The sequence below is a fragment of the Prionailurus viverrinus genome, chromosome C2 (genome assembly GCF_022837055.1).
Source record: "Prionailurus viverrinus isolate Anna chromosome C2, UM_Priviv_1.0, whole genome shotgun sequence".
Lineage (NCBI taxonomy): Eukaryota > Metazoa > Chordata > Mammalia > Carnivora > Felidae > Prionailurus > Prionailurus viverrinus.
This window is the reverse complement of record NC_062569.1, coordinates 77,266,568-77,291,243: the sequence shown is the minus strand read 5'-3', so window position 1 is coordinate 77,291,243 and position 24,676 is coordinate 77,266,568. Positions and strand designations below refer to the sequence as shown.

The following is a 24,676-nucleotide window of genomic DNA, read 5'->3' as shown; positions in this document are numbered from 1 at the left end:
AAGCAGAAGAGTTGAAGGAGGAAAGGTCTAATAGGGTGAAGTGGGAGAGGCTTTCTAGTTGGGACAGATGGCACCACTCACCATATATCGACTTTTTCAGAGACAGGTTCATTGCGTATCACCTCTGGTGCCATCCACGCGACTGTGCCGGCAAAGGACATCTTGGTACTTTTGTCACTGAGTTCCTTAGATGTACCAAAATCTGAAATTTTTACTGCATCTGTGTGAGTCACCAAAACACTTTAAAAAGAAATAGAGAGAACATCCAGATCATTAGTACCAATAAACACCATGACTGTAATTGGCAACTTAGTTTGCTGCCTCCTACTTGTGGAATTCAGCTTGTGAGTTCCAATATCACTGGGGCATCAGCATCACTCAAACATGTGAGGCAGCACAGCACAGTGGGCTTTTTATACCTGGTTTGAGCCTGCCTCCACCACTTACTGGCTGTGTGACCTCTGCTACCTAATTCTCCGAAGCCGGTTTTCTCATTTGTAAGATGGGGACAGTTTGGGTCACAGTATGTTCTCCAGAATTCAAACATGCAGAAAACTCTGAAAATAGTATATAAATATTTTCTCATCTATATCAAGCAAACTCATTTTATTTATCTGTGGCTCATTAGAGAGTGTTGTCCTAGACTTTGCTGGGGGTGTGAGGTAATGCTATCTGATATCCTCTGACTCTAAGAGTTTTGGATACGGAACTATGGGCCTATAATAATGGCCTTCATGGAATTTTCATTTGAATTAAATGAGATTAGATATATAAAACACCCCTCCTCTATAAATATCAGTTTCCATCCTTGCCAGTCTCAGACAAATCACTAAGAAAAACACTTCTTTTGAAACATTGTTTAAATAACGGCCAACTAAAATCATGCATGGAACCATGACACTAAAAGCTAATAAGGAAAAGCTGGGACACATTTAGGCTTAAGCAGATTCCACACAAGTCGTGTTCTCCTTTTCGCAGTATTTATCTGAAATGTTACCTGGGGAAAATTGCTCTTTTAGCCTTAAAGATGAATACAATCTGGTACCAGTCGAATCCAAAATAGTAATATCCTTACACACCAGACTGAATTCACTTGAAATAACCTGTTTAGAACTTTAGAATATTCATGAGTTAGGGTTTCAGAGGCTTAATGATATAGAGACCTATTTTTAATAATAAGAAGGCTTGATATTCAGAGTATCAGAATTGAGGTGGCTAGAAAACAGGAAACTTCTCTATCTCCTCCCTTGTCTGAACCAGGGACGTCACATTGGCCCCCCTCTCCATCAGTGTCACATGGCTTTCTATTTACCAGATTTACAACTGCTTTAGAATACCTTCATCCACATCCTACCCCTGATTTTGCACCTGATATGTAAAATTTACATAATTTGCACACTTTGATTTAATGGTGTTAGTCTTGGTGAAAATGCATAAGGATTTAAATATTATGGGGTATCTGGCATAACTGCTGAACTGATGGAATCATATACCATGGAAGTCAGAAAAGGCAATAAGCCCCTAGAAAGAAAAATACTAGAAGCTTCCTCTTCTGTCTCTTTTGTGCTGCTCACTATGGGATTTCTTGGCATGATAAGAGGGAATGGACATGGGGACAGACTAAAGAGCACATGAGGTTGGAACTTTTGTCAGGTCTTCTCTGAGACAAAGCTGGGGTCACACAGCCTAAGATTTAACGCAGGTCATGGAATCTCTCTTTACTACAAGCCAGACTGATCTTTGTCTTCTCAAAGTTAGCCTGGAACGCAAAGAGGCCAAGGCTGCTGGAAGTTCAGGGGAATACTGATAATGGAGGGAAAGGCTCATTGGGTGACTTACTACTCTAATCTCTAAATGAGAGGAGTTAAAGAAAGTAGCATGTGACCTTATATATTCTAAAATTTCCCGACCTCTTCCTCTAAAGTGAATTCTCCAGGAGAACAAGGTGGTTAAGGAGACCATTCAAAGAGGCCTTGGGCAATATTTTGTGTCCCTTATGTGTATGTAGTGGATGACAAAAGCAACAGGTTGTGTAAGAATGTGAACATATGCAATGAAATAGAGTTCATTTGCAAGTAAAGCAGGAGAAGGTTGTTCAGGGAGCTAGTGACTATGATAAGCACTAATGAGAATCATGGTGACAAATTAGAGCTGCTTTGAAGTTTATAATCGAGGATTGATTGGTGTCTTCCATCAAGAGGATTCACTGAATCCTTCACTTTCAAATGATGAGGTAGAATTTAGACTTTTTGGTCTAAAAGTTCTGGGTTCAAGTCCTAGCTCCATGACTTCAGGCTTTTCTAATATAAGAATAATTATACTTGTTGCAGCTGCCCCACACAATTTTTGCTAAGATCAAAGCACATGTGATTATAGATATTGAAAAAAATACTGTAGACTATGAAAGTGCTAATTTTGAAAAGAGATTAATTCTTCTCTGCTTCTCTAAACCAAAAATGTGATGAGAAATAATAAAAATAATGTTTAAATATAGGAGCTACAATGAAATCTATCATTTTATCAGTTCCTTTCTTCCTTTCATGCAGTTTGCAGGAACTGAATTAACACTCCTCTTAAAGTGGTTAGTGATGGCCAAAGAACAGAAATTACTAGAAACAACCTGTTTCTCTTAAATAGCCAGTTTATATTATCTTATGGATACCATGAACCTTGAAGCTATGTATTTCCTTCTTTGCTTAGATTCTACGAAGGTCAAAGCCAAATCTTTAGCTTTAGTTCTAATGCTCTTATTTTCTCTTTGCCTCAGTCTCTTATTTATCCATTTTTATCCCGTTGTATACATCTTTGAAACTTGGTTTCTAAAACTTGGGTCTTTGGGGAAAACACTAGGAAAACGACAAAGCAAGCCATTAGATGGGAACATTTGGCATTAATTATCTGAGATAATGGAAAGTGAATACTTCAGTTAATAAAGAATCTTGTTTCACAGTTGCACAATCAAAATGCAACCCAAAGGAGAAAACTAGTGTCAGGTGCCTAGAGCTATCTGCCATTTAGGTAGGTCAACTGGTCAACAATAATCCAGAAAATATGCAAATAGGGTACCCTCCATGCTGATTTAAACTGAACTGAAAGTATGATGTCTGAAAACTTCAACTATGCTCGATAAAATTCCTTACTTTAAAGCAATACAACAAAATGGCTGAAAAACTCACTTAGGTGATTTGAGATCACGGTGAATAATTTTATGGAGGTGCAAATAATTCATTCCACTTGCAATTCCTGTAGACCAGTCCACTAGCAATCGGGGTGTGATCTTCCTGCCAGCTCGCAAAACCTCATAGAGTTGTCCGTGGGCACAGTATTCCATGATGATGCAGTAACATGGGGCCTGAGTACAAACACCCCTTTCAAGAAAACACAAGCACGTTTATAAATACACACATACATACAAACACACATATATCCATATTTATATTTTAAGAATATTTAATAAATGTACTAATTAAGACCCAGTTCTTTACCCATATTATTTTTAAAAGGCATAATCTTTCCCGATTCATCAATTACCATTAAAACCCCTCTGGTCTACAGGCTTCCCTGTTATGCGCATAGACAATTTTCATTAATTTGATTCACTCCAGATTATCTCTGTTTTGTGCTGTATCTGGTGCTTTTCTGTGGGTCCATTCCATTCTGGAACAAAGAGCACCTTTCCTGAGATATATGTAGGCCAAGGATTATGTTGTTTTAGATCTTTAAGAATAATTTAAATATCTTCCTGTTAAAATTAAATAGAGGGTTTTATATATAGTGTATAGGGAGAATTCAAATAAAACATTGCTATTTTTACTATTAATAATTGAATTTTGAATTTGCCAAATTTAAGATAACTAGACTGAGGACCCCAAAAAGAGTTAATTTTCTGTATTATATAGTCTTTGAAAAACATTTCTGTTTTAAAAATATTTAAAAATATTTTTTAATGTTTATTTATTTATATTTGAGAGAGAGAGAGAGAGAGAGCAAGAGGGGATACACAGTGAGAGAGGGAGAGAGAGAATCCCAAACAGACTCTGTGCTGTCTGCGTAGAGCCCGATGTGGGGCTAGATCCCACAAACCATGAGATCATAATCTGAGCCAAAGTCAAGAGTTGGACCTTTAACTGACTGAGCCACCCAGGTGCCCCTAGAATAAAAACAATACTATACAATGTATCACATATCTATGTGGTCTGTGCTTCCATCAATTCCTACATCTTCCACAAAGCCTTTTCTGATTATTCCAGTCCAAGAAGATCTTTCTCTTCTATAAATTCCTATGCTACACAGGAGCCATTAGTTTTTTATATGCAATTTTCCTCTCCCCATACAGACTATAGGCTCCTTGAAGGGAAGGTCTTGGATTCTTTTCTTTCTACCATGAGGCCTAGAAGTTCACAGCAAGTCCTTTGCAAATTTTTTATTTTTTGAGAGAGAGAGAGAGAGAGAGAGAGAGAGCAAGTGGGGTAGGGGAGAGGCAGATGGAGAAAGACAGAATCTCAAGTAGGCTCGACGCCCAGCATGGAGCCCAACCTGGGCTTGATCTAACAACTGTAAGATCATGACCTGAGCTGAAATCGAGAGTCAGATGCTTAACTGATGGAGCCACCCAGGCACCTGACCTGAGCTGAAATCGAGAGTCAGATGCTTAACTGATGGAGCCACCCAGGCACCTAACTTTGCAAATATTTTTTTCTTTTTCTTTCTTTCTTTCTTTCTTTCTTTCTTTCTTTCTTTCTTTCTTTCTTTCTCTTTCTTTCTTTCTTTCTTTCTTTCTTTCTTTCTTTCTTTCTTTCTGCAAATATATGTTTTTAAGTTTATTTATTTATTTTGAGGGAGACAGAGACAGCACAGTGGGGAAGGGGCAGAGAGAGAGGGAGATAGAGAATCCCAAGCAGGCTCTGCACTGTCAGCACAGAGCCCAATGCGGGGCTTAATCTCACAAACCATGAGATCAAGACCTGAGCCCAAACCAAGAACTGGAAGTTTAACTGACTGAGCCACCCAGCTGCCCCATTTTTGCAAATATTTCTTAGCTTCAACTTAACTTTCTCTGCTGATAAAATCCTTCGCAGAGACATGTGCAGATGCAAGGGGTAGGAAGAAAGGAACTAACATGGAAGAACATCTTTTATTTGTCCAGAATATTTCCATGTTTATTTGTCTTATTTAATCTGCCCCAAACCATTGCACAATAAATATGACCTCTTCCATTTTTACAGGTAAGGCTCAGAGAGGGAAAGTGACTTGCCCTAGATCATAGACCTGTGACAGGGCTGGGATTCAAATCCAGTCTAACTTCAAAGCCCATGCTCTTTCCACTCACCATGTTACACTGCCTCCCTTTTTTGCTTTTTAACTTCTGTATACATAAGCATATTGGGGATTCCTATATTAATGCTCCCTTAGAAAAGTGGTAATAGTCATATCAGCCCTACGTCACACTTTTGTTCTGAAGATGAAAAAAGAGAAGAAAAATTATCGTATGCAATGATATGATGATGAGAAGATTTAGAGGCCATGGCTTGTGATCATGTGAAAGTCTTATAACAAAGGCAGGTCATGAAGAAGAGTAATTACTCTTCATTTCCCCTGCCTTCGTATGCCTGTCAAATGCCACAAAGCTGTATCTATTACTCTCTTATCATTTTCTAAGCTACCCAGAATTTCCATCCTCATTTCTAATGAAAATTTTTTTCAAGTTCCTGTTACTTTTTAGGAGACCTCAGTGGAGTACAAATATACCACAACCATAAGAAGGCAATTTAATTTTCATTACAGAAAAACAATGAATAGGCAGGAACAATGTAACGTGCTCAAGGATATCAAAATAAATATTTGTCTGAAGCCACTCGGCAGCCTATTCAAGTATGTTTCAACCTGTCACACAAACAGACAGAAAGGGTAACAGTGATATGTTATGTACTTTTCATGTTTCTTGACTAATGAATGAGAAGCAATCATTCCATCAACCCTGTACTATGACAAGGCTTCTTAGTAGCTATAAATAGCAGCTCTATAATCACTTCTAATTGCTACCTTTTCTTCCCTTTGGCACCCGATGCCATTAGGAACAGTCAGGTTGGGTTTTTTCAAAGATTGCTTTCAAAAAACTGGGGGAAAAATACATAAGTCTTCTCTTTCACTTCCCCTTCTGTATACAGTTCTTAACTTCAAAGGAAGCTGTAGGCACAGCAATCAGTATCCAGAGAGACATACTGAAATCTAATCATGGCTTCATATCTTCCAGACGGTCCTGAATGATTCATTGGCCAAGCAACACATGGCACAGATGGCTGCGAACATAACACTGCACAATGCCTCAAGAGTGTGGTGTAATGGGCTAGGGACACAGTCTCACTATTGTTTTCCATGTAGAGGTAAAGACTATTCAAGCATCTTTGGCCTATATAATGGGGTACCGGCATGGCAATACTTGCCCAAAATGCTGAAAACTGCAAATGTAGGTAGGAGGGTCAGAGGAGTGAGGTGGGGAAAAGGTTGTGAGGAAAAAGGAAAAAGCAAAAGAAAGGAAGGAAAAATAAAGCTTCTCACACCCAATACTCTTAGGACACATTTCTACCTTTAGTTACTCAGGACATCTTGCTAGAAAGCCTTCATACCTGGGACCTACAGCCCAGCTCACTTCAGGAGGCCAAAAAGCCATGCTAATCTATAGAATATTCTGCGTCTCAAACTCAGTATCCTAGTAATCTAAGCTTAAAAGTTTAGTTAAATGGAAGTTAAATGAAAGGCCCTTCCTTCCACTTAGAATGTAGCATACTAGAAGTGATGATTTTCTCAGGGAAGGAAAATGAAGGAAAGAAGTGAGTCTCTGACAGTCTGTCTACAAATAATCCTTCAATTGTCTTTTGAAATTTATCATCTTTGGAAAGATTATAATTCGTCTGTATCGTATTTCATTTTCATCTCATATCCTCCTGCCCTAATAGGACAACAAAAGATGGAATCATTACAACAACTGAAGCTCTCTCCCATGTCCACTGAATTGATGTGCCTTCTACAAGGAAATAAATCCAAGCATTTCAGTTAGTATCCCAGCTGAATGCTTCTCTTCTTTTCACACCTCTTTCCCTTTCCATAAAGGGGTCTTGTTTGGGAATCAAAACTTAACATCAATACTCACTTAAACGCATTCTACAAAACTGGTACCCAAGATTTCTATTCCTTAGTTGAGGGGGGTGATTCCATTGAAATATCATCACATGACCTGTTTACCTTTATAATGAAAGTTTTATCAAGAAAGGATCCCTCTTGGGGGCTGGGAGAAGCTCCTCCTAGTTTAGGGAAGGGGAATTTGTATATTATTCCACTTTTAGCTGTAGCCTCATCAGTCATACTATTTTCCAGGATTGAAATACATATATATATATATATATATATATATATATATGTATGTATACATATGTATACATATATATATATTTTATACACACACACACACACACACACACACACACACACTTGGTATATATAAAATATGCCAAGAAGCTCTAGTTTCTAAACTTTCCTTCTACCTAAAGGCTAGCTTTCCTATTCTTCATCTTCCCTCCTGTAAAGTCACTCACCATTCATTTGTTGAAGGCTAGGGCAGAATTTGGAGGCTGGGAAGACAGGGAACTCAAGAGAAAGGTACTGGCAGAAGAGATTACACATATTTAGAGCTCAGTACTGCTAAATTTGGGGGATTCAGCAAATTTACCTTTGTGCCTCCCCTTTTTACTAGTGGCTCCTGCTAATATTATGAAAATAACAGTCTGAACTAGAAAGATATATTCATACACTCTTGGAAATGACTACTTTCTGGAATGAGCATAGCATACAACTTACTATGCTTGAAAAGGGATCTAGCAAAACTTGAGGCAAGGAGAAATACTCCGAAGGTGCCTGTTATTACAAGTTAATATTTAATAAGGGAGGCTAATAGAAACTAATAAAAAATACCTGTCTGTTGCACAGGGACTAATTGTTCTGTGATCACTTCAGACATTAACTTTGTTTTCTTAAGTGAATTTTAAGATGTACAGGTTATCTTGAAGTGACTTCTGTCATCCCACTAATAAATGGGGTTGATTCATCAGATCTGACTGCTTCGCAAAAATCCACCTTCTCTCTCTCCGTCCCATGTACATCCTTTCTGAGAAGGGTGTACTCTGGCAAAAAGAGCTGCTAGATTGTAAGATCCTTAAACCCATGACTTTCATTGAATCGTTCTTTGGTATCCTCCCAAACACCTAGCACAGTATTAAGTCTACAGAGTATTCTTAATATGTCTTTCCAAGCAGGAACTCATATGCAGATACTGGGGCAAAGAAAATCTCTCTATTTCTTTTTTAAAAAAAGCCTTGACCTACTTGAAAGCGATGATGTTAGGGTGCTTCAACTTCCTCAAATGCTTGATATCCGTCTCATTCTGTTCTCTCACTTTCTTGATGGCCACCTCCTCCGCTCGGAACTTGCCCAAGAAGACAGCTCCTTGGGCTCCACTACCCAGCCACTGCAGCTCTGAGATCTCCTCAAATGGCACTTCCCAAGTATCTAGGCACACAAGCGAGAAACAAACTTAGAGGGATCTCAGAATTTGCTCAGGGACCATTCTACAAGGCCGCTCCGGAGGTACCAACTTCAGCATCACCCAAAGTGATCTCTACACTTTGACTCCTACCTGGTAACTCACCAAAAGATATAACCTTTCTACAGGTCTTGGTACTACAGATCAGATGTTCTCACATATTAGTTTGTATCAGTTTTTAACCAATGGAATCATGCAGATCAGAGATCTCCAATAGACTCTCCTCCAAACGAAACATATTTTGATATTCCCATGGCCCCACCTCACTTCAAGCTTCCATGTTCGATCCACTTATTTGTCTCTATACCACTATCCCTACTCCATCACCCGTGGTAAGTGTTGTTTTATTCCTCTTTGAATTTCGAGTGCAGATGTTCAATTAATCCTTGTTGAATGAATTTTCAATGATACTCTCTCAAGGACCTGATTATGCATAATATTTATATTAATATTTACCTTTTATTGAGTACTAGTGTAGTATAGAGCTTTACATCTCATGTGCCTATTCTTTCAACAATCTTATAAATCTGGCCTTATTATGGTTATTTGTAGATGAGAAAACAGAGACAAGGAGATTAAGAACTTACCCAAGGTCATAGAGCTGGTAAGTGGCAGAACTTGGCCCAGAACTCAAAAATTGGCTGATTCCAGGGACAGTGCTTTTTCCACTGTACCACATTGCCTCTCATTAAGTAACTAAGAGGGTCATTAGCCATGATAGATTTACTCATATAGATGCACTATTTTCAAGCTTCTCTCTTTCTTAGATTTCGATTTTTTTGCACCAAAAAAGTAACAGGGGTCATTTCTAAGTGGCAACATTATTGATGATTCATATTATGTTCTTTATCCTTTTCTGTATTAGTTTTTTTCTTTTTTTTTTTTACCACGAGCCTGTAATACTTTTATAGTGAATAAAATGCTATTTTAAATAAGGCACTTCAAAAATTCAATCAATATGTCCTTTAATCTCATGGAACTTAAAAAGAAGAATATGATCCATTGATGCTTCTCCTTGCCCCACTTTTTATCAGTGCATTGTCACTACACTGCTAAGAAATAAACATCAAAGTACCCGAAGTCCCATGGAGTGAGGAGAGGATGATGACAATGTCAAAGGTTATGGGAGACTTTCATTAGATCACCAATCACTAAAAGGTCACTGTTGGCAGAACACTGAACGAGGTAGTGTTGAGTCAGCTTTGAAGATATTCTGGTCTTGAAAGCAAATCAACTCACATCTACTATGGTGATGAAGCAGCAGAAAGAAGTCATCGGTACCTAGAAGGGAAATATATTTCCTTCTTCTCTAACTTTCTCAACCTTAAGAGAAAAGAAATTCTGTAAATTCTTAATAAGATGTGGCTTCTCATTACAACGGTCAAAACATGACCTTCCATATATGATTACATAGAGCTCAACAAATAAAAGGGAGGGTGGTTGATAGCATAGGTATTTAACCCATTTTTCTGCTATGAGCAGATTAAAGGTTTCTGCTCTATTGAAGTTAGATGGATGTTATCTAAAAACAAATTTCTCTAAAACAGAGATAGCTCACAATTATGAAGTCACCACACAAACAAATGATACCAAGTAAGATGTGAAGGGAAAGAGTAACTTAAAGCCTTGACTGCTTCGAGTATCTTGCTGGCTTCGAGGGACTGACAGGAGTTAAGTGTCTCACACGGTCTCACTTCTATCCCCAAGGGCTTATCTGTGCAGCACACACAGGACCCGGATATCGATGGCATACTGTCAGAGGGGTTTAGTGGTTAGGGGTCCAGTGAAGAACTAAACACAGTGTCATTTTGGCCATTCAGGGGCTCAGTAAAGTACTCTTACTGGATTCTGGGACAAGAACATATGGGGCAATATTTTTCTGAGACACTTCATAAATGCCCAAGTTATCCTAATTTTTAATATAATAACTACTAAAATTAGATACCTTTGGGTGTTTTTCCCCCTATTTACTCAATTTTTATTTACTGTTAAATGCTAGAAACACTAGAAAATATTAGAAAAAACAACAAAAGAAAGTATTTTATCTGCAATCCCATTCTGTATTCAGTTTTCATCTAACCTTCTGGTCTTTGCTTGTATGGATATAGCTATGTAAAAGTTGTATGTGACATATAACCTTTTCTACTTTTTTGATGTATTATTTCCCATGTATTTACACGTTTTATTATAGGCTTTAATAGTTGCTTACTGTACCCTTTTACCTTTTCTTTTTCCATCTTTTTAAAAATTTTTTTTTTCAACGTTTATTTATTTTTGGGACAGAGAGAGACAGAGCATGAACGGGGGAGGGGCAGAGAGAGAGGGAGACACAGTATCGGAAACAGGCTCCAGGCTCTGAGCCATCAGCCCAGAGCCCGACGCGGGGCTCGAACTCACGGACCGCGAGATCGTGACCTGGCTGAAGTCGGACGCTTAACCGACTGCGCCACCCAGGCACCCCGTCTTTTTCCATCTTTTTGTTTGCTGATTTAAATTGGATACTTTTTTCTTTCTTTATATTATTTCCTCAAAATCAGTCCTTAGGTTAAAGAGTATAGTTTCCTGGCTCTTCGTGTACCATTCAAAACTGCCATTCAACAGGATTTCGCTAGTTTTTTTTTTTTTTTTTAATGTTTATTTATTTTTGAGACAGAGAGAGACAGAGCATGAACGGGCGAGGGGCAGAGAGAGAGGGAGACACAGAATCGGAAGCAGGCTCCAGGCTCTGAGCCATCAGTCCAGAGCCCGACGCGGGGCTCGAACTCACCAACCGTGAGATCGTGACCTGAGCTGAAGTCGGTCGCTCAACCGACTGAGCCACCCAGGCGCCCCAGGATTTCGCTAGTTTTTGCTGACAGTATTAACGTATGAGTGTGTCCCTTTTACTTTAACTTTGTTAGCAATGAATATTGTCAATAGTCTTTTTGGTTCTAATTTATTTAGGTGTAAAGTAGTGTTTTATAAGTTCGCACTACTTTGATTGCCAATTCATATAGAATATTTTCTCCACATCTGTTTAACACTCACATCTGCTGTGCATGAATGGTCATTTTTATCTGTTGTGCATTTATCTGTTGGGGTCTTATAGTTCTCTAAACTGGAAGGAGTTTTCTATTTCTTCGATACATATGAAAAGAATATTTTTAAAAAGACTTTTTCTTTGTATTTTACCATTTTTTGAATGAAATATTTTCATAGATGCATGCCATTTCCTTTGAAATTTCTTCTACTGCCCAATCAATCTTCTAAGAGTGATCTATAGTTGATTTTATTTTAAGTTTAACCTTTACATCCATCTGGAGTTTATTTTGGTGTATGGAGTGAGGACCAAGGCAAGTTCATTTCTTTCATATTGTTATTTAATGATTCCAAACCAGTTTGTTAAATAATTCTTTCTTTTCATATCATTTTATACTGTTTACATTATAATTTATTATATTTTTAGTGTATATATATTTTTAAGCAATCTCTATGCCCAGCGTGGGGCTCAAACTCATGACCCCTAGATGAAGAGTTGCATGCTCTACCGACTGAACCAGCTAGGCACCCCTATGATTTATTATATTCTTATTTTTTTTATTAAAAAATTTTTTTTAATGTTTTTATTCTTGAGAGAGAGAGAGACAGAGCATGAGTTGGGGAGGGGCAGAGAGAGAGGGAGAAAAAGAATCTGAGGCAGGCGCCAGGCTCCGAGCTGTCAACACAGAGCCTGATGCAGGGCTTGAACCCACAAACTGCAAAATCATGACCTGAGCTGAAGTTGGACGCTTCACCGACTGAGCCACACAGGCACCCCTAGTATATTTTTAAATAAATAATTCCTATTATTTATTATTTTTATAAAATGAGAAATAAATTAAAATACAAATGATAAATACATTCGACACTCAAATACCAAAAAGGTTGATGATTCAATACTAAAGGATAAAATTTTCCTCTGCTAACAATAGCTCATGCCTGTGTTATTCAGCTATGTTTAGCCAATTCTCAATTATCCATGGAAAAATAGAGGGGACCACACTGGAAATTCAGGAACCTTCATATACTTCAACCACCTTCCCATCAGTCTTTTTACTGGACATAAGTATCAGAAGTAAAAGTGATTGATGTGGTTTAGTCCTCTTGTCCCATCCCAATGTCCCTGTCAATATCTAGCTGGCAGCCAATGAATAGGAAAATGATAGAAAAAAGAATGTTAATAATGAGGATGTGCAAAATTGGAGGCTCCCGACAGCTGATGAGCGACCCACCTGGCTGTGTTCGGTTCAGGATTAGTCCCAGACTTTCTACTGCTTTTATATCTGTTCATTGGTACTCTTCCCCAGCTTTTATCTTATGATTCATCACTATGACTACTATTTTAATTCCAATATCCACATGCCCCCCCCCCCCCCCCCCCCCCGCTTTAAGGCATAAATTCTCCTTAGTTTGTATTCAGACTTGACTATGACAATACTTGCTATAAGACTGGGAACTATTTGGCAGTAAAAGATTTCAATTACACATGCTACCTTACTTGGACTTCACTACCAAATACTAAATGGGAGATGAAGATGTCATTAAAATTTTTGAAAAATCAAGTGAAATTTCCTTGTAAGTATACCAAATGCAGAGACACATCTGTTCTGTGGGCTATCCTCTGGTTGACTGTAATCCAGGATTAAAGATTAGCTCCCTGATCCCAGAGCTGACAAGGAAAAAAACTACACCTAGTTTCTGGCTAGTGAATCTCTTTCACGGCCCCCAGTAACACCAGCCTGCAGTGGGGTATCCTGTCATCTGCTGAGGAGTTAGGCAGCTATAAGCTGCCTTGTAAGCTTAAGCTGACCAGGCCGGTTTCTTATTTACTCTTGAAATAAGCCTTTCTGAAAGTCACATAATCAATTGGAAGACAATTAAATACAAGTTTACAGGATAATTCAAAAGTTTGTAAAGCTCCTGTTGACAGACACATAAGATGTATCCGTTGCTCCTCTTTATGAGCCTGAACCTACATTTGGGTCCCGAGACCTCCAAATTACCACCAAAATAATTATTAGACTGGACAAGTTAAGACCCTAAAAACCAAATGCAGTTCATCACATAAGCAGATATTAGTAGGTTTTATGTCTAAGTAGAGAAGAAGGAACTTTTTTTTTTTTTAATTTTTTTTTTCAACGTTTATTTATTTTTGGGACAGAGAGAGACACAGCATGAACGGGGGAGGGGCAGAGAGAGGGAGACACAGAATCGGAAACAGGCTCCAGGCTCTGAGCCATCAGGACCGCGAGATCCTGACCTGGCTGAAGTCGGACTCTTAACCGACTGCGCCACCCAGGCCCCCCGAGAAGAAGGAACTTTTAAAGAAGTAATAAATTGAGGGCGGTTATCTCTGGGTTGTGGGATGACAAGTGATTTTTATTTTCTTCTTTGTGTTTATCTTTATTCCCAAGTTTTAAAATAATAATACTGTTTAACATAGAAACCCCTAAAGTTTGTGTGACAAGGGACAGCTTTTTAACTTCCTTGAAGGCTTAAGACCATAGCGGGGGAAACAAAGGTGGAATGTGCAGGGTGAATGGGATGGGAGGATGTATGAAAGACAGAGAGAGACAGGCAGACAGACACATCCTGGGGACTGACAAAGAATTACTGCATGGAGCAGGAATGGATATTGTGATTGACAAATCCCGGAAAGCATACCTGGGATCGATAGATTTGCCAACAAATCCCAAGGGGTATAGAAGGAGAGGGTATAGAAGGGGTATAGAAGGAGAGGCTGGTATTGGTTAAGAGAAGGTATTTCAGAAATATGAGAAAATGAGAAAAGAAAAAAATGAGAAAAGTGGTGACTGATGTCAGCTGGCTGTTGTGGAAAAGCCAGCAACAGTCTCGACTGAAAGAGATGAACATGTTTTTAAGAGAGTCACAGAGTCCAGCATGCAGTTATAAAATAAATAAAACAGTCTCATTTCTGATCTATATTTCCGGTCCTTTCCAAAATGTCTTGATGAGAGAACTGTTAACCAAATCATTTACGTGAGGCTACCAAGATACCTATCAAAAGCCTTAAAAAGCCACAAACCCTCTTAACCCAACCACTCCCTCTTCTAAGAACTTATCCTAAGGAAACCAAAGACATGTTAAAAATAATCACAGACATAATCAAAGATATGTGTGAAAATTAAATAGTAAACAGATGTTCGTTGCAGTGTAGCTTATGATCACTAAAAACAGCAAACTGCCAAGCGATTGAGGATTGCTTAAATAAATCTTAGCACATTCATGCAATTTAATATAATGCAAGCATTAAAAATGCTGAGGAAGTATGTTTCATGATATGGGAAATGTTCACCATGTGAAGTGAAAAAGCGTAACTAGTTTAACTCTGTATCTATTAAAGCACACAAACACACACACAATAAGACTAATATATATACCAAAAACATTAATAGTGGAAACTAGGGATCACAGATAAATAGTTTTACTTTTTGGGGGAAACTTACTTGTAAGTTACCAATCTTTCTACATATATTACTTTTGATACCAGGAAGAAAAAAATTCTTTTAAGGAATATAAATGGAGTTATAAAGAACACTAGGGCCATGTGTTCTCTTCAGATGCATAATGCTTGAATCGGTATATATGAATATGTAAATTACACAATGATGGGAGTTAATTTACTTTTCCAAAAGCTGTGAGATCTAGACATAATAATGCTTCTCAAGATTGGTTAGATACTTGTTCTTTCCTCACAACGTGAGCTTTCTGTGACCTGGCTGTAAGAAAATGATTCCTTTTGGGGAGCCTGGGTGGCTCAGTCAGTTGGGTGACTGACTTCAGCTCAAGTCATGATCTCACAGTCTGTTCTGTGGGTTCGAGCCCTGCGTCAGGCTCTGTGTTGACAGCTCAGAGCCTGGAACCTGCTTCAGATTCTGTGTCTCCGTCTCTCTCTTCTCCTCCCCCCCTTGTGTTCTATCAAAAATAAACATTTAAAAAAAATAATTAAAAAAAAGAAAATGATTCCTTTTTACTACAACCTATGATAGGGCAGCAATTTTCAGGCACAGAACCATGTGGCTTCTGTCTGGCTTAGAATCAACCCAGTGGCCATCAGACTTTTTGACTGAATAAATTTTCAATAAAAAATTTTCCATAGGCTTCACGCCCAGTGCAGAACCCAACGTGGTGCTAGAACTCACGACCCTGAGATCAAGACCTGAGTTGAGATCACGAGTGGGACGCTTATCCGACTGAGCCACCCAGGTAACCCCTCAACAAAAAATTTTTAAACATGCATTCACTATGTGATTTATTTATAAATTATGTATCTGTACAGCTTTATTCAAATACCAAATATATATGAAAACACACATGAAAATAGAAATTTAAAATGATGATAGGAGGAACAGGAGCTGTAACATCTTCTTCCTCATAACGCTGTGGATTGTCTTTATGTACCTTACTTGACACCACTTGACTGGACAGCTGCAAAAGATGGGCTTCGAAAAAAAGACCAACCAAATATGAATCTGTTCCAGTCAGAAGGTTTATAGGAGGTTGGTATGGGGTATTCATCTGATACTAGTTTTCTTTTTATTTTTTTAATTTATATCAAAGTTAGCTAGCATATAGTGAAACAATGATTTCAGGAGTAGATTCCTTAATGTCCCTTACCCATTTGGCCCATCCCCCCTCCCACAACCCCTCCAGTAACCCTCTGTTTGTTCTCTATATTTAAGAGTCTCTTATGTTTTGCCTTACTCTCTGTTTTTATATTATTTTTGCTTCCCTTCCCTTATGTTCATCTGTTTTGTATCTTAAAGTCCTCATATGAGTGAAGTCGTATGATATTTGTCTTTCTCTGACTGACTAATTTTGCTTAGCATAATACCCTGTAATTCCATCTACATAGTTGCAAATGGCAAGATTTCATTCTTTTTGATTGGCACCAGTTTTTTAAATCAAAGGTTGTCCAGTGAATGGTGGTGGTATGTTTATACAGGAAATGTTTCCCAAATCCACGCTCTAACTTACCTTGCTGCTGCAATTTGTAATCAGTGGAATATGCCTTGCCAATGATATTCCATACAGGCCTCAAGCATCCAAATAGTCCTTCCAGAAACCCACCACTGCCGCTACCCGACCTGCTGAACTGAATCTTGATGTCTTCGGTTCCACTTGTGCTCTCTCTGTCCGTGGTGTTGCTGTTCCCCTGAGACACGGCCATTTCCGATTCATCTTGTTCCCTTAGCTGAAGAACGCTGTTCTCAAACTGGTCCCTGGAATCTTCGCTCACACTCGTCAACACTGTTGTGGTGATGGGGCTGTTCATGTTCTCGGTTAGCTCTGCGTGTACTCCCCCCTTTTCCTGCGGGTCCTTAAGGAGCTTGGGTGAAGGGTGGCTCCCCGTAGGTGTGAGCTCATCTTGTAGTCCATTGAAGGTTCTGTTTTCACTCAAGGGTAAGTGTGGGGAAGAGGAGCAGCTCAGGTGCTCCTGAGGGTTGGCCATCGTGCCATGAGTGTGCCCAGGATCCTGAGATGACACTCAGAGGATTAGGAGGACAGAGTTCTGATGCAAGAGAGGGCTCCAAAACCTGGGAAAACAGGAGGAGGACATGAATTCACCCTTCCTTTCGTCACCCACACTACTACACTTCTGTTTTTAATAACAAGAATATTGAAACAATGGGGATTGGTTAAATAAATACATCCACATGATGGAATACTGTGCAGCAATTAAAAATGATGCTGTAGAAGAGTATTTACTAACCTGAGAAAACGTTCAAGACATGTTAATATAAAAAACAGGTGAGAACAATATGTACAACATAAACCCTTACATTTTTAAAAAATTCATATTTAAATTCCAGTTAGTTAACATACAGCATAATATTAGTTTCAGGTGATATAATATGGTGAGTCAACACTTCCATACATCACCTGGTGCTCATCACAAGTGCACTCAATCCCCATCATCTGTTTAAACCATCCCCCAACTTTTATTTGAAAAGACACATAAACACATATTTGTATGTGTGTAAGAAAAAAGACTGGAAGAATACACTCCAAGAATTAACTATTGTTAACTACTAACTTTTGTTAATTCTAGGTGGTTAGATTTGGGAGAGGCTTATGTCGTTGTGTTTCTCAAAATATTCCAAGCATTCTGCATTAACGTGTTGCTATAAAGTGAATGTTTGTGTCCCCCTCCTCCAAAATCTGTATGTTGAAACCCAATCCCCAATGTGATAGTATTTGGAAGTGAGGTCTTTGGGATGTAATGATTAGGTCAGAAAGGTGGAGCCCTCAGAGGATTAGTGCCCTTATAACAGAGATCCCAGAGTGAGGCATCTGGGTGGCTCAGTTGGTTGACTGTCTGACTCTTGATTTCAGCTCAGGTCATGATCCCAGGGTTGTGGGATTGAGCCTGCTTAAAATTCTCTCTCTCTCCTCATTCTCTCTTGCTCAAAAAAAAAAAAAATACTGGAGAGCTCCCAGTATTTCCTCTTCTGCCATGTGAGGACACAGTGAGAAAACAGCTGTCTCTGAACCAGGAAGGAGGACCTTACCAGACATATAGAACATGCCAGTGGCTTGATCTTGGATTTCCTAGCCTCTAGAACTGTGAGAAATACATATTTGTTCTTTGAACCACCTGGTCTATGGTATTTTTGTTATAGCAGCCTAAACAGACTAAGACATATATATTAGGTTTATAATCAGAAAAAAAACATTTCCCTTCCCAAACAGAAGTTAAATATCTTGATACACACACTTTTATTAAAAACTATATCCTGCTCATTTTTTTCCTAATTTCTTTAGTGTTTTATCTATTGGGACATTGTTTTACTTTCTAAAGTATTCATTAAGTCATTTAGATAAATGTCTTCAGTATGTGACAAGATAAATTCCTAAGATATAAAATTTGTTTTTACTGTACTAAACCAATTCTGGGGCACAGACTAAGCCCCAGTGTTTTAAACTTATTAATTGCTTCTGATATGTCCATTAGCACCAATTTTTCAGGGAAACCCAACCTCTGAAAGGAAAGACATGGGATTGTTCCAGATTGTCCAGATCATGCAAATTCAATCTTAAATTTATTCAATGTATGTCTATTATCAGAAATTTACTTTCTTTACAAATCCCTATATAATAGTTATTCCTTTCTTCCTTCACTCTGTATTAAACATCTAGAATACATTAGAAGTCAGGGTATGAAGATAATCTCACTTTACAGAGGAAGCAAGAAACAGACCAACAATGACTGACAGCATAGTGCTTATAATGAATCAACCACGTGCTCTAGGGGCACAGAATAGGGAGGGATACTTTCAGAGCTAGCTACCCAAAGGTGGTAACTATTGATCAGTGTTGGAAGTATAGAACCTCATCGGGCATGCAGGAGAGGGGTGAGTGAGAGAAGACGGAGAGGGTGCCACAGGTGTGGGGAAAGTATGAACGAAGGCATGGAGGCATGAAAGACTATGGAGTATATGAGAAATCAAAGTGGATGGAATGCAGGTTATACGTATACATAGGAAGATAAGAATGGCGAGAAAGTCAGGGTCTATGTTATAAGGAGCTTTGTATGCTAGGCTAAAAGACTTGGATTTTATGCTGAAGGTGATGGGGACTCAGTAGTATCCTATATTAAGGTTTGTGGATAAAAAGAAATTATCCCTATTTTATTAATTTCTCATCTGCATTACGGAGACCCAAAATTTTTAAAGATTTTTATTTATTCATTGGGGGGGAGGGGCAAAGAGAGGGGGAGAAAGAGAATCTCAAGCAGGCTCCCAACTGTCAGTGCAGAGCCTGATGCAGGGCTTGATTCCACAAACTCTGAGATCATGACCGAGGCTGAAATCAAGAGTCGGACACTTAACCGACTTAGCCACCCAAGCACCCCTCTGAGACCCAAATTTTAAGCCTTGTTTTCATTGCCTATGAGGAGCTTGTGTGAATGAACCAATGAAAATACCATATCCTTTGAAGTCTCATTCATTCATTTAAACATGTATTGAGCTCCTATCACATGCTATACAATGTGTTAGGCATTAATGAATGGTACATATGTTTCTACTCTATAGGAACTTAAAATCTAGAGGGAAAGACCAAATGACGAGAAAAGCCATATGGTTAGATATGTAGTACACAGACATGAACAAGGTGCTATGAGGGCTCAGGAAAATAAACATCAAATATGTCTAGAGATGTCATAGAGGAAATGCTGTTTGGGCTGGAGGGTAAACCAAGTAAAAGTGAGACCTGACATTCCAGGAAGTCAAAGTTGGGTGTCCAACTTTGGCTCAGGTCATGATCTCATGGTTTGCAAGTTTGAGCCCCACATCGGGCTTTCTGCTCTCAGCAAAGAGCCCTCTTCGATTCCTGTCTCTCTCTCTCTCTGCCTTTCCCCTGTTTGTGTGCTCATGCTCTCTCTCTAAAAAATAAATAAATGTTAAAAAATAAAATAAAAAAGAGGTAGGACTTGAGATGAATCTTTGAAAAGAGGATGATTTGAGATCCATAGAAGAAAGAAGTCAGGTTGGCTAAGGGAATTAGCAGAGGCAAGCAGAAACCACCAGGGCATGTGTGAGAAGTTTGGTAACTCAGAAATAATGGAATAGCCAGCTAATGTTGGGGAGCAGTTAAGGTAATGCCTTTCCTTCATATATGGGTTCTGAAAGTTCATAAAATGATGCAGATGATTTTTCCTTTAAATAAATCAGAGAGATGAGGTTGGGTTGGATGAGGTTAGCTTAGAGGTGGACTTAAATTCTAGGGAATGGAGAAATTTGGGAGCTAGGAAGCTGCCTGGGACTATAAGGTTGGGGGGAAAAAGAAATAAAAAGAAAAGCTGAAGCCCTCTGTTACAGCAATAGCTGTTTGCGGAATTGACCCTCATTCCCGTCACCCTATCCTCCCCACCCCATTCCTTTTGTGCTGATCTCTCAGCTTTCACATTACTGATCCCTTCGTTTTGTTTTCCTGCTGATTTCTTGCCACAACCTTGAGCTCTCTTGACTTTGCCCTCTCTTACCTTGCTCTGATTGAGGTCTTTTAAGACTGCTGACTTGATACTATCTGCCCTGGCCACTGCCTCAGCAGTTACTTCCAATCTACCTTTGCCAGCTGGGACTCATGGTTATGCCATACAGCACAGGGTGTACATCGTGCTTTTGGCTCACATCAGACTTGAGGGTAATGCAAATACCCAAATGAATATGTGAATTTCAGCCAAACACCTATTTGTGGAATTTGTTCTTTGAATCAGACTATAGAACTTTATGTTAATTCCTGGTGAATTTCCATTTTTGTCAGTTTGTATTCTGAGTTTCTCCCTAATGACACCACATTGTAATGAGTTCATGCACTAAAAGTTAGAAAAACATGTTTGTTTTGTAACCTTTTCCTACTTCTAAGAGGTTAAGGGTGCACATGAAGCAGACTAGTCCCCCCTGGCACTGGGAATGAGTCTAAGGAAGAGAACTTCAGCATGCTCATCACACTTGGTTTGATTTTTTTTTTTTTTGAAGTTTATTTATTTTGAGAGAGAGAGAGAGAGAGCACATCAGGGCAGGGGCAAAGAGAGAGGGAGAGAGAGTCCAGGCAGGGTCCATGCTGTCAATGCAGAGCCTGATGCAGGGCTCAAACACACCAACTGTGAGATCATGACCTGAGTAGAAACCAAGAGTCAGACACGTAAACGACTGGGCCACTCAGGTGCCCCTTGGTTTGACATTTATCAAGGAATGTCTAGCAAGGAATATGGTCCAAACGACTTGCTTTACCTATGAGAATAACATTCATATGTTCAAATTCAAATTCCTATGATATTGCTGACTTGCTCAACGCAACAGCTAATCAGTGGCAGAGCTGGAAATGAATTCTCCTTCCTCATCCTACAGTCTTTCCCTAGTCTGGTTGGTTGTTTATTCAGAGAGAGATACAAATAGCCGTGGTATCATGATCATTGATGACAAAAACAATAGTAATTCTCACTGTTATTTTACATGCACTAAAGACACTCTCAAGAAAGCACAAGTATCCACCTAGAGGGATGACTGTACCAGTCAACAGAGCCGCGACAGGCCATCCAGCTACTGGCAACTCAGCAGTGCTCTGGGAGGGGGCACAAGCAAGGGGAACCTCAAGGCATGTATAAAGATGTGTACAGTCCAAGAGGCTTCCCTCTGCTCACCAAGAATATCAGGTCCAATCTCAACCAACAAAGGCAGAGAAATGGAGAGGCACAAGGACAAAGGGAAAGAAATCATCCCGTGACTGTCTTAAAATATGATCAGAGCTGACTACGTTTAAGAAGAGTGTAGGAGGATAAAGATAGCTAAATTTTACCTGTGTGTATGTGAACACACCCACACACTGCCACTGCACAGTGAAGAAGCTGGTAAGTGCAAACAGGCAACACAGGCAGCCCCACTCTAACTGCTCCTTTGCCATCTCAGTGCCTCTCTCCCCGTCCAGATTTGGCTCAGGCACCCTCATGGCAACTGTTTGGATCTTTCAATTCATGAGAAGTCAAAGCTAGTATTGACCAGAAAATGTTAAAAATGAAAACAGAAAAAAGAAATGAGGCAAAATCTTTAAACATTGAGAGTCAAATGGAGAAAGATAAGGAAGAGCAGGAGGGTAAAAGGGCAAGGTTGGAATGTCACCTTTCTCAGTAGGAAGCTCTGTGAGCAGGGGTGCAGGGGAGGTGATGCTGCTGTTACCTTTAAGGGCTTTTGAATCTGCCAGAGGCACAAGGTTGCGCTTCCATATCTGCCCTCCCGGCACATTTCCCTTGCCCTGTGAATTTCTCAGCTCCAAGAGGAGGAAGTGGTTTGTGCAAAATTAGTAGGTAGGGGCTGGAGACGGTAGCAGCTGTGCATTTGCCTGGGCACTGCCAATTTCTGGAAATTACCTTGGCTTTGTGCCAAAATGGATTCGGCACAGAGAAAAGGGAATGGAAGAAGCGATGTGGCCAGACAGCCCTTGAGTTCTTGTGCTTTTCTTATATAATACAAAAATTTCCAAGTTGCTAATAAAGGGTACTTTTATAATAGATTAGGTTTTGAGTTTTATACCATAAATATGAGTATGTCAAAGATTTTGGAAGAATTTGCCCCATAGATAAAGTTTTTGGTATAACTAAAATTGAATAAAATTATAAATTAAGAATTATTGCTGAGATTTCTTGAATGGCGTTAAGCTATTCCCAAGCTGTCTTCTCTTTGCTTGGCATTTTCTGGCCTTAAAATAAATCCAACTCTTCCATCTCTACAATTCATATAACAGTATCTAGGGCATAAGAGACATTTCTGCTACTAAGGCATCATTCCCATTTTAAAACTGGGATTAAGCTACTTGTTTGTAGTAATAACATAAAATTGATCTTCCCAGGCTAGAGGTCTGTTAATAAGATCCTGATTTGAACTTAAAGAAAAAAATAGATAGCTTTTTCTAATGGAACGTAAAAAATCATAAGTATGTGATTTAAATTAGATCAAAAGAGTGGCCTACACATCCCTACAAAGCAGCTCCAGCCACTTCTCATCCTGCAAGCAGCCCCAGCAGGGACCAGCACCACTGCAAAGTGACTCCTGCCTTGGAGAGGGGGAGGTAACCACACACACCAGTTCCACTACAGCCACAGGAGGCAAACCTTATAACTGACAGCGTGGAGAGTGCCCTGCCAATCAGTACATCTGTAGCCCCAACATACAGTCTGGGGGCAGTCATCTGATCCTACTGCTGGCCTTGCCTACCAACAAAAACCTCTCAAAGGCAGCATAGGGAGAGAGCCCTGGAGTTCAGGGTCACTGCAGCCCAGGCAGAGGGATTGGAGGCAGGTATCCAGTTTGTCTGCAGGACCTGCCCATCAGTGAAAGCTTCTCAGGGGACAATGTGGGGAGAGTGTCCTGCATTTGATTGTGGCCTGGGCAAATGAACTGAGGGCAGGTATCTGGTCTTACTGTTGACACTGACCAAATACAAGCTTACAGCAGCCCCAGACCTGCCCTTTAGCACAGGAACCAAACCTGGCCCACGACAGGCAAAGTGGGCCATTGCAGCTAGATGGACTGAAGGCAAATGAGGCTCAGCCACAAGAGTAAGGTGCACACAACCCACATAGGAGATTCCCCTGAAGTGCTGGTTTTGGTGAACAGCGGATACTATGCTACAGGGCACAACAAGACCTCTTCTTCAAAAGGCCACTATTTTTTCAAGATCAGGAGACATAAATGACTTTCCTAACACACAGAAACAGACACAGAGGGATAAAATGAGGAGACAGAGGGATATGTGCTAATGAAGGAACATGACAAAGTCACAGCAAGAGAGCTAAATGAAACAGAGGTAAGCAATATGCCTGATAAAGAATTGAAAGTAATGGTCGTAAAGATATTCACTCAACTTGAAAAAAGAGTGAAGGATCTCAGTGAGATCTTCAACAAAGAGATAGAAAATATAAAAAAGAACCAGTAAGACATGATGAACTCAATAACTGAAGTTAAAAACACACTAGAGGGAATGAGGAGCAGATTAGAGGAGCAGAAGAACATATCAGCTACCTGGAGGACAGGGTAATGAAAAGCAATCAAGATGAAAAGCAAAAAGGGAAATGAATAATTAAAAATGAGAATAGGTTAAGGGAACTCAGTGATATCATCATGCATAATAACATTTGCATTATAGGGATCCCAGAAGAAGAGACTGAAGAAGGAGCAAAAAATTTATTTGAAGAAATAATAGCTAAAAACTTCCCTAATATGGTGAAGTAAACAGAAATCCAGATCCAGGAAGCACAGAGAGTCCCCAAACAAATCAACCCAAAGAGGTCTACACCAAGACACATAATTATTAAAATGGCCAAAAGTAGTGATAGAGAATTTTAAAAGTGTCAAGGGAAAAGAAAATAGGTACATACTAGGGAAACCCCATAAAGCTATCAGCTCATTTTTCAACAGAATCTTTGCAGGCCAGAGGGAGTGGCATGAAATACTCAAAGTCCTGAAAGAAAAAAACCCTGCAACCAGTACAGAAGTTAAAGCACAAAATAAATAAAATCAATTATAGCTATGAAAATCAGTC

At 39.3% G+C, this 24,676-nt stretch overlaps 1 protein-coding gene across 8 annotated transcripts in view; it reads right to left on the bottom strand.

Annotated features, from left to right (window-relative positions):
* The window catches only part of MAP3K13 (mitogen-activated protein kinase kinase kinase 13), a 175,336-nt gene that overhangs the window by 33,779 nt on the left and 116,881 nt on the right, over positions 1 to 24,676 (bottom strand). For 7 of the 8 annotated variants that reach the window (XR_007155484.1, XM_047874198.1, XM_047874196.1 and 4 more), the window contains 4 exons: positions 16,613 to 17,172; positions 8,379 to 8,562; positions 3,177 to 3,368; positions 82 to 240 (listed from right to left, as the gene is read on the bottom strand). Coding sequence is in view for 7 of the 8 variants with exons in the window: in XM_047874198.1 (XP_047730154.1) it covers positions 82 to 240; positions 3,177 to 3,368; positions 8,379 to 8,562; positions 16,613 to 17,087 (1,010 nt within the window). In the remaining variant the exon portion in view is untranslated. Of the gene's footprint in view, positions 1 to 81; positions 241 to 3,176; positions 3,369 to 8,378; positions 8,563 to 16,612; positions 17,173 to 24,676 lie in introns of those variants that run through there. The other variant, XM_047874203.1, reaches the window with a different exon arrangement.